General features: G+C 44.5%; 1 protein-coding gene, 1 long non-coding RNA gene and 1 pseudogene across 5 annotated transcripts in view; 1 reads left to right on the top strand and 2 right to left on the bottom strand.

Annotated features, from left to right (window-relative positions):
• The first annotated feature begins 255 nt into the window (after positions 1-255).
• Positions 256-6,601, top strand: LOC126384933 (forkhead box protein M1-like; annotated as a pseudogene).
• Positions 6,598-8,853, bottom strand: LOC126384936 (uncharacterized). The gene is made up of 3 exons (XR_007569365.1): positions 8,754-8,853; positions 7,231-8,250; positions 6,598-7,107 (listed from the first exon to the last, which is right to left on the bottom strand). It is a non-coding gene; the product is annotated as an uncharacterized LOC126384936 (long non-coding RNA).
• Positions 8,854-8,965: 112 nt separating this feature from the next.
• LOC126384896 (mucin-5AC-like) overlaps positions 8,966-13,870 on the bottom strand; it is a 32,594-nt gene continuing 27,689 nt past the window's right edge. The window contains exons 7-10 of one of the 4 annotated variants that reach the window (XR_007569363.1): positions 11,349-11,393; positions 9,548-9,898; positions 9,318-9,471; positions 8,966-9,173 (exon numbers count right to left, since the gene is read on the bottom strand). Coding sequence is in view for 1 of the 4 variants with exons in the window: in XM_050036280.1 (XP_049892237.1) it covers positions 9,756-9,898; positions 11,349-11,393 (188 nt within the window). In the remaining 3 variants the exon portion in view is untranslated. Of the gene's footprint in view, positions 9,174-9,207; positions 9,899-11,348; positions 11,394-13,870 lie in introns of those variants that run through there. The other 3 variants (XR_007569362.1, XR_007569364.1, XM_050036280.1) reach the window with 3 other exon arrangements.

The following is a 13,870-nucleotide window of genomic DNA, read 5'->3' as shown; positions in this document are numbered from 1 at the left end:
TTAATAATATACTCACACACTTGACGTTGTCAGTCCGAAGTTCAACTGACCGCGAGAATCCAAGATGGCGGATTTAATTTTGCTGTTAACCCAGTTGAGCCATCTGATTGGATGGCAAAATGGTGGAAAAGATCAAATGCCTTGTGTGAGAAAGCTGCTCTTGATTGGTCAGAATTTCCATGTGGGAAAAATCCAGGAAGTAAACAAAACATTGAAGAAGAGTACACTTGCGAGATAAATGTAGTTTGAATTATATTTGAGTAGTCAGATATTCATATAGACGTTGGCAGTTTGCCAGGGAATCATCGGTAAACGTTACATACAGTACGTCACAACTGCTAACATGTTAACGACTTTTTCTAGAAGGTGTAACGTTAGAAGTCGCCCGGAAACAACTGATCCGGTAGGTTGCTAAACGGAGCAATTACACAGGTAAAACCCGGATTCAAGGACAAAGTGGAGCTGGATTTCATCTGTAGGTTTATTGTTAACTTGTCCCACCGGTGTACATTATGTTCTGACTGGTGTTTGATATTAATCGATTACTTCGTGTCGATCTCAATCGATTAACGCACAGAGTAACCGTTTAAACTGTTGACTAGCTAGCTACCAAATTAGCATTGGTAGCTCATACTTCTGCCAGGTGAACTTAAATCTGTATGTCTGTGCTAAAAGCTGAATATTTCTCCCCCCCAGTGTCAGGAAGCTTTCAAACAGTCTTTGTTTTTAATGGATCAATACCTTTGTATTTTTGTACAGAGTACCAGTGAACACCAGGGAGCACTTTGAGTGATTTGATGACCATGGGACGGAGCCCGAGGAGACCCCTGATCCTCAGAAGAAGAAAGTTGCCTTTCCAGCAAAATGATCCTCCAGCAGCCGAGCCGCAGAGCCAAGGTGATGCTTCAACCTTCAAAGAACCTCCAAAATCAGCTGCCAGTCAGAGCTTCCCTGATGGCATCTGCATTATGGATCACCCCTCCAAGTCTGACACACAGGTGGTCGTCATCCCCAAAACAGCAGATCTTCAAGGTGTCAGCGGGGCCCTCACGGCCAAAGGCAAAGAGTGTGGTGTCCAGGGGCCAAACGAGTTCATCCTTCTGAGTGGGAATGGCGGCCTGGATGGTGGATGTTCATGTCAGGCTGCTGCTGACGGGGATGACGCCTCCACAGCTGGACAACCAGTGGAAGCAGAAGCTATGTTCAGCTCCCCAGATGCTAAACCTCTCACTGGAATTAAAGCATGTACGGAAATCTGATTTTTCAAGTATATTTGTGGAGTTTTAAAGTGTATTTTCCACCTCTTTAATAGCACTGACTTGGTAAGCTAACTTAAACTGCTTTTCTCTATCAGTGAATAAGGAACTGGAGTGTGGCCCTTTAGATGACAGCCTCACCAATATTCAGTGGCTGGGCCAAATGAACATGTGCACCATCAAACCAGATCCTGCCAAGAAGACGACCAACAAGGAGAACCAAACACCCTCACAGTTACAGACTCTTCAGGTCAGCTGCTCCTTCTTCCAAGCTAACATATCCATAATGTAATTTTGACTAGTTATAATTACACATTTCCACTGGTCAGAATCCTTTTTCAACATGTAGAAATTAAACTGTAGATATTGTTATTCTTACTAGTGAGAAAGGAAATATTGATATCTATTATTAAAGATATCTATGAATCAGTTTTTTGCTAGACAAAATGTGTTTTCTACATGTGAAATTATATTTGAAACATGTCAAAATTGTTTTACAGATATCATAAATTAACATTTTGTCGTATCAAAATGTCTTTTCCACTAGTGAAAACTAAGTCACAACTAGTCAGCCCTGTTGATTAAATGTCAGATCTTGTCACAGTGTAACTGCAGACGTAGACGTCTCCACACCTTCCATAACAGTTGATAAAGTAGTAGCTCAAATAAGAAAGCTTTAAGATCTTATGTGAAAAAGTTTGGTTGTAAATTACTGAAGTAGAGTGTTAGTCGAGTGACAGTATGTTTGATTATTTCATCATCAGTCAGATTAAAGACGTTTCCATGCATTAAGATTTTGTAGAAATCTCTGTATTGTCCAGGCTCTGTTTAAAGTGATCACGTTAATCTAAAATGATCTGTCTACAGTTTATTACGTGTCTCATGTGATCAGGCCTCCATTTCTTTTTCTTTGTTTCATTCACAGGTGCCAAACCCACAGTTTGATGCAGATGCTGTCCAGCAGCCCATGCCAGAGAGGCCACCATACTCCTACAAGGCCATGATCCAGTTTGCAATCAACAGCCGAAAGACCGGGAGGGTGACCCTGAAAGAGATTTACATGTGGATCGAGGACCACTTCCCTTACTTCAGAGAGGTGGCCAAACCAGGATGGAAGGTACTTTACAACTCAAAACCAAATATAGCATTTGTAGGTGCATATAATAGAGCAGATGGAAGTGTTTGAGTGTCTCTTACTGAAACATTAAAGATTTGTTTGCTCATTATAATCGCAGAATTCCATCCGCCATAACCTCTCTCTACACGACATGTTCATTCGTGAGACGTCACCAGATGGGAACATTTCTTTCTGGACAATCCGGCCTGAGGCCAACCGATGCCTCACTCTTGATCAGGCGTACAAGGTGAGCACAGCTTCTTATTTCTGTCCCCCTTTTCACCTTCTTCCACCTTTTTATATCGAAGGATTCCCTAAAACTGACTTGATTTTTTTTGTTAAGTTGTTCATAATTTTGTATATTTGATATCATCATTGTCGTCCGTGGTGTCAGGGGATTGTTTTGGATCTTTGTTGTCCAATCTTTATGATTTTCCTCACTCTCATTCCACATCTTTCTCCACAGCCTGGTTGTGACCCAATGACCGCTCCTGTTCCCGTGCCAATGCTTTTATTACCCAACTAAGTAAGATGGCTTTATCTTTTTCACTTCTCTAGGAACAGTCTTCATCTCTGCAGTCAGGCAGGAGAGAGTAGAAAAGGGACAGGAAATCAGATGTCCACTTTCACTGTCACCAGAGCCTTTGACCCAAAGAGTGCAGCTGCAGATGGAGGGCTAAGGTGTAGGGAAATCTTTCTGTTGCAGGAGGAGAAGATGTGAGCAGCAGGGACGCTGAGGCTTTGTCTAACAGTAATGTGTAGGGACAGTCTAACTTTGACTTTTGTCTGTTGTAGCTTGCCAGACCCTAAAACTAGGGAGAGAACGCAAGTTGTCACTGAGTGTAGTCAGGACAGAGAGCACAGTAAGATCACTCAGGCAGTGTGCTTTAACTGTATAAAGTGATGTTATGTTATTTTATTTTTCACAGAATCAAAGGAGGATCGTTCCTGATGCAAGAAAGACGCCAACTAGCTCTGGTGAGTTAACAGATGGGGGCACGAAATGGGTTGAAGGGACTAATAAAAGCAGCTGGAAGTCAGCAAAATTGACATTTGACATTGACAGTTGTTGTCTCTTCTTCATTCAGAAAGAAGGATGAAGCCTCTTCTCCCTCAAACCGATTCCTACTTGGTTCCCATCCAGCTCCCAGTGGCCTCCGCTGTCTACCTGCCATCCTCGTCGGCCCCGTTTCCCCCGTCCAGCTCGCAGCAGAAACAGAACACTTCGCAAGGAGCCAAGAGAGTGCGGATAGCTCCTAAGGTAAACATTTGAGAAGCTAAATATAACATCTTAAAAATGCATTTTAGGTTTTTCAGTATCAAAAGTCATATGGGATCAGCTTTGCAGGAGAAATATTGGTTAAGTCTGGCTAGAGTTTTCCATGCCAACATTTTGTGTTGGGTTGTGTCAAAAGGGTTCGGTATCATTTGATTTTTTTTCCCCAATACCGGGTGCCAAAACAATACTTTTAAAACTGTGCCGCTGCCTAAATGGTTCCTGAACCAATACTTAAAAAAAACAGCACAAAAAGACTCAATGACATAAAACACGGCTGTTTTATTGCAAAGGCAAATCTTAACTTGAAACTTAACACTATCAATTCTTAATGTTCCAATGGGAGGCTAACTTCACTTGCTAACTTTGATGCTAACCCCCTTCACCTTAATCAGCAGATGGCAAATTAGACACAGGAACTTTGGTCTTGAGGAGTTGTAGTCTTACTCTATATGCGAGTTGGGTTTCCATCCAATTGTAGCGCAAATGTCCAAGTTTCAGACAATCGCCTAAAGAAAATGCAAATTTTTGTGCTTTTCCATCCACTACCATGATGCAAATATTGGCAGTCGCTTCACAAAGATAATCAGAAGGTGGCTGTAATTTTCCAGACAGGAGAAAGATAATCAGAAGGTGGCTGTAATTTTCCAGACAGGAGAAAAGGGCACAACAAGATTATTAAATGAGCGCTAGTCCAGCCACCACTGGGAGATTTAAGAAGCAGCTGGCAGCGGTTAGCGGCTAACTCAAAGAAGAACAGTGACTGAAAGTGTCCACAAATAAGTGAAACATTGGCTTCTGGGAGCTTCTTAATCTCCGAGCCATATGACAAGGAAGGTAAATGATTGTTGTTACTGGTAGAATCGTAAAATGTATTGTATGTCCGACAGGTGACGCAAAGAGACGCCCCAGCTGTGGTAATGTATCCTCAGAAGAATAAAGACCTCAAGGTGGAGGTGAAGGAGGAGCCGGTATGGGTCCCCATTAAATTCGAGACTCCCAAAGCCCCCCCAAAGAGACAAGCCAGCAGCTCCCGACGCAAACAGCGCCTGGTTCCCTCTCAGCACGAGGAGCCCATCCTCCTGTGCCTTGACAATACTTTCTTTGACTCTGGCGTAGCCTCTGACACCTCAACTTTCCAAGACTCGCGAGACACCGAGCCGGACGAGCCCCAGCAGGGGCAGCAAAGCCCCGATCGGGACTACTCCTTCAAGACTCCCATAAAAAGTAGCAGCCACCTGACCTCCTCCACGCCTAGTAAGCCTCCCTCTCAGGTCTTACCCGAGCCGTGGAAAGTGACCCCTGTGGGCAAAGAGAGCCAAAACGTACTGGACTTCAGCCCCTTTCGCACACCAGGCGGCCCCGCGGTCACGCGGCGGCATGACTACACCACCTTCAGCTTCAACAGCACTCCCTTTGAAGAGTTGCCTCTGTTTAACTCCCCCAGAGAGCTGCTCACGTCCGCTCCCTCCAGAGTGACCGGACTGACAGACTCTCCCATCGAGTATCACAGAGGCAGCTGCTCCAATGAGCTGCTTCAGGCACCCGCTAACCTCTTGGTCACAGAGGGCCTGGCCCTGGATACAATGAACGTCAGCCTGAGTGAGATTCTCGTGAACATTAGCTTCACTGGTCTGGATGGTGAGGACTTGGATATGGCCAGTATCAGCTGGTCTGACGTCATCTCTCAGTTATAGTAGCCGGAGGGACAAAACGCATTTCATGTACAGGGACGTAGAAAGAAAAAAGATTCCCGCACACTGTTGCCAAACTTGCAAAGTATTTAATGGGACAAGGCAGCTACGTTACGGTCATTACAACCTTCGTCAGGCAGAGTTCTGTATGGGGACGTGTCAAGTTTTCCAAAACACTATAGGAGAAAATGGGAATACTGAGGGGAACACTTTAATTTTAGTTTCCAGGTTGTCGTCCTTCACGTTAGACGTTCCTCTCCACCTACTTTCTGATGGGTTTCATTACTTATTAACAGCTTCTTTTTGTCACTCTTATTTCTATCTGTAAAACTTGTTTGCTTTAATCATTTCTCCTGTCATAACTGTCCCTACTCTTGAAGGATTTGCAGGAGAAATATGTCTGTATGTATGTATATAAACACCAATGTATGTTGATTTGCACATTTTAATAAATAATTTAGCTTTGCATATGTAAATGAGAAGACAATATATTCCCTGATAAGCCAGCGAGACGCTTCGCCGGCCTCTTGGAAACAACTTGTAGATTGTGATGCAGGATTGTTAGCAATAAAAAAAAAAAAGGCAAAGTAATACACATAGCACTAACAGCAGTAGGATTGTGTCTGTACATTAATTGTAGAACCGTCTTCACCACTTCGAGATCCTGAGTGTTCATCATTAGTATGCCATCAGTGGGCACTTTGTTCCTGCAGAGAGACATTTGCATGCAGTGACTCCTCATATCAACCGTATTTTAAGGCAGTCTTTGGGAGCAAAATGCTGAATATTTTGTTTTAGTTTTCAGTTAAAATGACAGATTATATTTCCATCTGTAAGCACAAATGGGACATCGCGGTTCCAAGCAGGACATTATTTGTAGCACTGTCTTTGAAAGGCAGAACAGGAGGTTTACCCATCTTTTTTAAAATGCCACAAAATAATGTACGGCTTTAATAATTCCCTCAGGTTTGAGTGTTTTTATATCTGAGAGGTTTTCCATTGCAGTTTGTGCTGGATGGCATGTGAGTGTGAAATGTTGTGGTTCCAACATAACTGTTTTCAAAGCATGTGCCTTGTTTTTCTGAAGTTGGTGTTTCTGTGACTCTGCAATACATCTGCTGGTGTTGACGCCTCAAACAGGACAAAAGGGCTTTTATTCACTCGTGTCTTTTTGAGCATAAGTACACTTTGATTTGCGTCGCTCAGCTCTCATTTAAATATCTAAAACACAAGGTTTCTACGACCTCATGAAAAACTACATGACATGGCTGCCTATTTAATTTTATTTATGTATGAACAAAAGTTGAAACCATATATACATCGTCTCTGTGATTTATAGGTTCTTCTGAATCTCTGCTCAAGAGTCTTACTTGTACATGGTTTTATAGGCTCATGAGGAGTAATAACAGAGAAAAGCACCTCTTATTCCAGTGGCAGTGTCCTTTAAAAACACAAAATATGTCCAGCATAGCACCTTACCTTAGTCAAGTGTAGTCTAAGTGAAATTTTAGAGGATAAATCAGAAATGCCATCTGTATCCAGCTTAGTTGTTGCAAAAGTTTGCTCAAAACAGTGCCCTAAAATTCTCTACCTATCAAAATGGACACTTAAACACAAGTTTGAACTCGAAACAAAAAGGTTCCTGGTCTTGTTTAAGTGGTATCCAGGTGTTGAGTCAGTAGACAGCAGTCTTTGGGGTCTTCAGTACGTCTGCACTTCCTGTTGAGCCACTTCTAGAAGGTAGAATTTACACAGCTGGACAGCCTGGAAAAACCAAAACATTATACAGCTTTGTCACCATAGACATAAATAAAACACACATTTATTTATTTATTTTATATTTATAAAGTAATAAATAAAGTTTTTGAATGCATTATAATTTCTTACTTGTACATAAGTACAGCTGGAAACTGGCAGCTCTAGGTGGGAGGCAGCTGCCTTATGATGCCCTGTGACCACCCACCGACCTTCTTCTTACATCGACGGCACTCCATGTACTCAGTGGCCATGAGATACCCGCCGTCGATGTCCAGGACCCTCCGGATGTTCCTGTACAGCCCAGCCTTTGTCATGGACCTGGTGCACAAAGGCTGGGGGCATGTCAGCTGCAGATGCCAGATCCGGTGTGGCATCCACAGGAACAGCCGACATGCAAAGAAGGGGTCGGGGGACGCGGGAGGCTGGTTGTTGACCGGCCGGGGTTGGGGGGGGGACCACCAGACGTTTAGCTCACTGATGAGCTGTGGCCTCCCCCTGCTGTCCCTGGAAAACAGCACCCGACCGATCCACCTCTGCTGCTCCACAGTGAGAGCTGCTCTCCAGGACTGAGGCAGCAGCTGACAACAAGAGGATTATGTTCCTCTTGTTGCCCTTTAATATCAGAGGACGACACTTTATGAATTAGGACAGCAGTGACATCTGAGGCCTGATATGTTTGACAGACAGCTTTACCTCAGCACTGTCAGCAGGTGGTGGGAGGGAGGCAGGCCCGGGCAACTCCTCCCGTAATCCTTCCTCCAGGCTGGCAGCTGCAGGTGGCGGCAGGGAGGCAGCTGCAGGTGGCGGAAGGATGGCAGCTGCAGGTGGCAGCTGCAGGTGGTGACAGGATGGCAGCTGCAGGTGGCGGTGTAACAGTGGCAGCTGCAGGTGGCTGCAGACTGGCAGCTGGAGGTGGCGGCCTCACGGTGGCAGCTGCAGGTGATGGTGGGGGAACTGGTGACTCTGCTGGCTCACCTGTGGTGAGAGCTGCTGGAGGCATTATGAGGAGTTCTTGTTCCAGGGTGGCCTCCAGCAGCTCCTCATCCGTGGGCTCACCGAGCACAGCAGAGTCACCAGCCCCCATCCTTGATCCTGCTGAGGTGGGGGCAGGAGGTGGATGCTGCGGGAGCGAGAGAGGGGCCGGTACATCTGAGGCAAAGAGAAATAAAATGTTTCAGTTACATGAAATTATGAGATTTTTGTGTTAATATTGAGTGACACACACACAATGAGCCAAGCTGCATCTAAAAACTCCAGGAGCACAGACAGTGATTCTAGAGAGAGAAAATGAGGATGAGAGAAAACGATGATGACAACAAATGAGAATTGAAGAGAGAGTAATGCAGGCTGCAGATAGAGGGGTTACACAGGCAACTAGGGAAGGGATGATGAAGAAAATGTTTCTCTACAGATGACCTCATTAGCATTGTTTTGACAGGTGATTGGTCAGCAGATCTGTTAGTGATTCCAGACGTGCATTTGGCAGACACCAGATAGTTTTTCATTCAAACCACAAACCACCTGTCGTTTCCTCTCCTCTCTGATTACACAATCATTTATAAAACAAAATAAAAAAGAAGTGTCAACAAAGACGTAGAGCCTTTCAGTTACTTACAATATGTCACATGAAAATTGCATTATTTTCTACTCACTCCTCGATGTCAACTACCGCCCTGACCATCTCTTCATCCGAAGGCTCCTCGGATGGTTTTGATGGCGGAGCTGGACTGAATGGGTGAAAGGAGGAGGCTGTAATCACACAATGAGAGAGAAACACAGAACATATACAATGAACACAAGAAATACAATAAAGTTTAACTCTGTATTATATATGTCATGTCATTCAGGCTGGACTTGCCTGGACGTGCAGGCTTAGGGACCAGCATCCTTGTTATTTTGGCCTACATGTCCACTGCAGACAGAGAACGCTGCCTGAGGACAAAGCGGCAGCGGCAGTTGAAGCAGCAGCAGCATCCCTTGCTCTCTGTCTGTCTCTGTTCCAGACATAACGGACGGCATTCTCCATCTGCGTGCCAACAGCTGGCGCCTTCCTCCGGAGGTAGTTGACAAATCTATATAAAAAAAAAAAAAAAAGAAAAAAAAATCAGACAGACAATCTGTCACATGATTCTTGTCATCGACGGTCAGTGCAGTGACTAAACTATAATCCTGATGTCATAGTAATTTACAGGATCTTTTTGGGGTCAGACTCGTACACGGCTTGCAGGGTCTCGAACTTGAAGTCCCCGAAGCCAACAAGGGCCTGTCTCTCCTGTCCAGGCTGGAGGGACTTCACCCGCGCCTCCTCGAACGCATGGTGGACTGCCTCCACAAAGTCAGGGTACGCGAGGAGTAGCGGGTGAAGGCGTCCTGAAAGTTCAGAGGGAGTTTAAAACTGGACACTCTTAATTGTATTGTATGAATGAATCAGACTGAAGGACTCCACCTTGTTGGCCATCAGTGGGGACTGAGACCCTGTCCTCTCTCACTCCTTCTGGTGGGAGGCGACCAGATTGACAGCATAGCCCACGTCATTCTCCAGCAGCCAGTGGAAGGTCTTGCCCTGGTACCGGCCAAACTGGACCTTCCACCGGCTTAAGACAAGGGTGGCGTTGGTGGTGTTGCCACCCTCGGAGTTGACACGAACCCACGCCTCAGCATCCACCTCCTCGGGCTTCTTTGCCCTTTAAAGCGCTTGGCCCACGGTAGTCTGCCAGAGGCCAACGGCCTGGGCCTTCTGGGAGGCCTTCATTATGAGGCCACCATTGGTGGCCCTCCTGAAAGTCGGGTGTTCCATCTAAACAGAGAAAATTTACATTAGCAGAACTCTGCAATAAATAGCCTACTTCAAGATCATGAGAAGTAATAGGAGATGATGATGATGGTGATGAAATTGCAAAATTAGAGAATCTACTGGCTGAACTGGTCCTGGGGACGCCCCTGCTCTCATCCTGAAAACAACAAAATCCAGACAGAAAATGTAAAAATGTATTGTAGCATTCCCTCAGTGTCGTCTTCTTCTTCTTTCTTATTCTTGGCGTTTTATGGCAGCTGGCAAACAACGTTATGGTGCATTACCGCCACTAACTGGTATGGAGTGTGGATCGGAATCTATCTTATCCTCCTGAGACCCTGCGTCTTCATATGAGGACATCACATTTTGGGTTTATTTGACCTTATACTTCATTATACTTAACTCAGACCTGTTGTCCTCATTCATGGACACTTTTTGTGCCATCTAGTGGCAGTAAGAGCACAATACACTAATCCATGTAAAAACAAAATGGCAGCCATCTCTGCCAAGTCAGTCTGCAGCCGATCCCATTCAAGCTTGTTGAAGGAAGTCGGGACTTAATTATTGTCTCCTTTGAGGACATTAGGGTTCTAGGGAAACAACTCAGGATCCCAGTAACCATCACAGAGACACGCCTCCAATCAGACATCGTGCTGTTCTCTGAAACCCCCAAACAGGTGGTCATGCTTTAGCTTACAGTGCCCTGGGAGGAGAGGATGGAGGAGGCTAGCAGGAGGAAGAAGGAGTAGTATGCAGAGCTAGTGGAGGATGCCGCAGACAGCGGTGGCATGCACGGTGCAAGCCCATTGGAGTGGGGAGGACGGGCTTTGCGGGAAAGTCATAACGCAAGGCCTACAGCCTCCTGGGCATCACCGGAGCACGCAAAAGGAAAGCCATCAGCAGAGAAGGCCTCAAGATGACTGTGGATTTTTACGAACAATGCTTCTTGGACACAGGCCGGGAACTGATCACTCCTGGTTGGGTCACCTGGGTGAGGGGGTCTGAAGTTGAAAGACCCAAAATCCCCTATGACCCCAGGTACTTCTCTGATGATGTGTCCAAGTACATCAAGAGATGTATGTATCAACCTGTGCTTTTTGAGCAGCTGAACTGTCGATAACAAGAATACAGATACACAGGTGCAGAAATGTTTTTGTTGTATTTAACTTTTCTTGTCGGTGAATCTCTCCTTTTAAAAAGGGTGTAGTGAGATTTAGTTTCATCTTTATGGAGCCGCCACCACTTGTAAAAATATCATGACTATAAATATATATTGTGAAAGTTGTTTTTTTCTTTGACATTGTAAGAGTAAAATTCTGGGGGAAAGTTCTTGATATTGTTGCACATATGTTAGTCATTGTTGAAAGTCAGATTTAGAGATTTTAAATATGTAGCAAGACCTTGTACACTGATAACCCAATCTTTCCTGCATAGACACCCAAAAGCGATATACCTGATGGTGCACTCTCTGGCCAGTAGATGGCGCCTGGTGTAAGTCCTAGCAAGCACAGCAGACAGGTTTCAAGGTTAATACACAGCCAAAGCATTTACATCAAGAACTTCCACAGATGTTAGTGAAACGTTTCCCACGTGAGACACACAGCTAAAGAGCAGCTCTGCATTCCCACCGGTGCTGGTTACTTCTCCTTGACTAATAATGATGACTAGGGAAAACAACAAAAGGACAAAAAGAAGAAAAGAAAAATAAGCATTAATGATGAAGATTAAGTGGAAAACTTGCCTCCTGTAATCTGTCACTACACTGATCAGCCAAAAAATTAGAACCACTCTCAGGTAAAGTGAGAAACATTGATCATCTTGTTACAATGCAATTTTCTCCTGAGGAACTTTTGGTGCAGAAATTCACAAGGATGCCACCCAAACACCTCTGCAGATCAAGTTTCGCTCCTTATGGCAGCAGCACTCCCCGATGGCAGTGGCCCCCCAGCAGGAAAATGCACCATGCCACACTGCAGAAACTGCTCAGGAATGGCCCGAGGAACGTGACAAAAAGCTCAAGGCATCGTCCTGGCCTCCAAATTCCCCAGATCCAAATCCAATCGAGCATCCATGGGCCGTGCTGGTACCTCAGAGGTACCCCTAATCCAAGGTGAGGCCTCCCTGGATCGGACTTGTTCCGACATGTCAAGGCATGGACACATGACCTCTGGAAGGTGTCCTGTGGTGTCTGGCACCAGGGTGCTGGCTTTGGATCATTTGAGACCTGTCAGTTGTGAGGTGGGGTATCAGCACTTCCCAAGATGGGAATCTCAATGGGAGATTTGGAGGCCAAGTCGACACCTTGAACTCTTTGGCCATTCCTGAGCAGTTTTTGTGGTGTGGCATGGTGCATTTTTCAGAGCTCGGGAGTCCGCCATTGTTGCTGTGATGGTCGACTTTCTCACGCATGCCTAGTGACTGGAACCATAATGAGCATGTGCGAAAAGTCTCTGTTTTTAATGTAAGTTTACATGACAACGGATACGGTGTTGCTTCCAAAAATCTGCACTCTGGAACCAGTTTTCAAAATGTTGCGTTTTCAGGCACCATAAACAGCGCTTTCGTGTAAATGATCAGCCACAACGTGACTAATGTTTACCATCTTCTGTTGAAATCGTTGTTGAATAGACAGGACCTTACAAAGCCTGTTGCCTTGCCAAAAAGCAGACTACGGCCTGAGCCGAAGGGACATGCGTCACTGACATTTTCAGGTTTCAAACATAACGAAAATAATCGGCCTACAATTTGAGGTAAGGCTTATGGGTCTCTGTAGTCAATGACACTCCTTACCTTAAGTAGCCTTTTGAATGGCGTTTCCGACCTGCGTACTGTTAAACATGTACAGAAATGACAAACGAATGGTTCCTTTGTTGTTTTAAGGAAAACAATGATTCACCCTCTTTTTTTAGAAAAGCGCCTTGAAAAAAAAACCAACCCTCAGAAAAACATGTGACAAATGTTTTTTCTCTGAGATACTGGTATCAGCTTTGAGTTTGGGCTGTGAGGCTTTACACGATGGTCCTGTTGTGTTTTCCAGCTGTACCTCCCAGTTCTAATCATCTGCAGCATTTCAAGAAAATATTCAGGCGCACATGAAAAAAACCTTTTATTTCAATGTTTGAAACTTATATTACTCAATGACAGTGGCACTTACAGTGATTCATACAGTAAGACACTTCTCTAGCTGGGTTTCCATAACAGTTTTACGCAAAATTAAAGCGATATTTCGACAATTTCGATAAAGTACAATTGCGGCTTGCAGGTGTTTCCATTGAAAGGTGTTTGACAGCTAAGTGGTAATTCTCTCTCCGTCTTGCGGGATTGCGTAATTTTCGTAAAAAAATGGACGTCCAGAGTCTACTCCGTAAACTTATTGATGTTGGCAATGTGGTTTTGGTTGCATCTACTGTATGGAACTTTATCCCTATCTTTATTCAAGAGAGTGGTCTATCAGTTTGAGAGCATAATTTATTGATTTCACGCTCAAATAGCCTCTGCTTGCGCTTGAATCTACTCTGTTTCTGCTCAAACTGTGTGCTCGCACTCAGATACCATGTTGCTCGCACTCAGATACCATGTTGTTCGCACAGATTTCCTGCTCGAGCTTCAGCTTTTCTCCTTGCGCTCAAACTGTTTCTGTGCGCTCGCAGAATTTCTGCTGTCAGATGTCTGCCCTGCGCTTGGATTTTTTTGTGTAACAACCCTGTCAAAATCCCCCAACCAATAGAACGCCAGATTTACTGTTGACCAATAAAATGATCTGTGCCTCCTTGTGGATATATGTATGTATATATATACACTGCTCAAAAAAATAAAGGGAACACTAAAATAACACATCCCAGATCTGAATGAATGAAAAATTCTTATTAAATACTGTGTTCTTTACATAGTTGAATGTGCTGACAACAAAATCACACAAAAATTATCAATGGAAATCAAATTTATTAACCCATGGAGGTCTGGATTTGGAGTCAC

This window comes from Epinephelus moara, chromosome 23, assembly GCF_006386435.1.
Source record: "Epinephelus moara isolate mb chromosome 23, YSFRI_EMoa_1.0, whole genome shotgun sequence".
NCBI lineage: Eukaryota > Metazoa > Chordata > Actinopteri > Perciformes > Serranidae > Epinephelus > Epinephelus moara.
The sequence above is the reverse complement of the archived record's forward strand: the minus strand, read 5'-3'. Positions and strand labels throughout refer to the sequence as shown.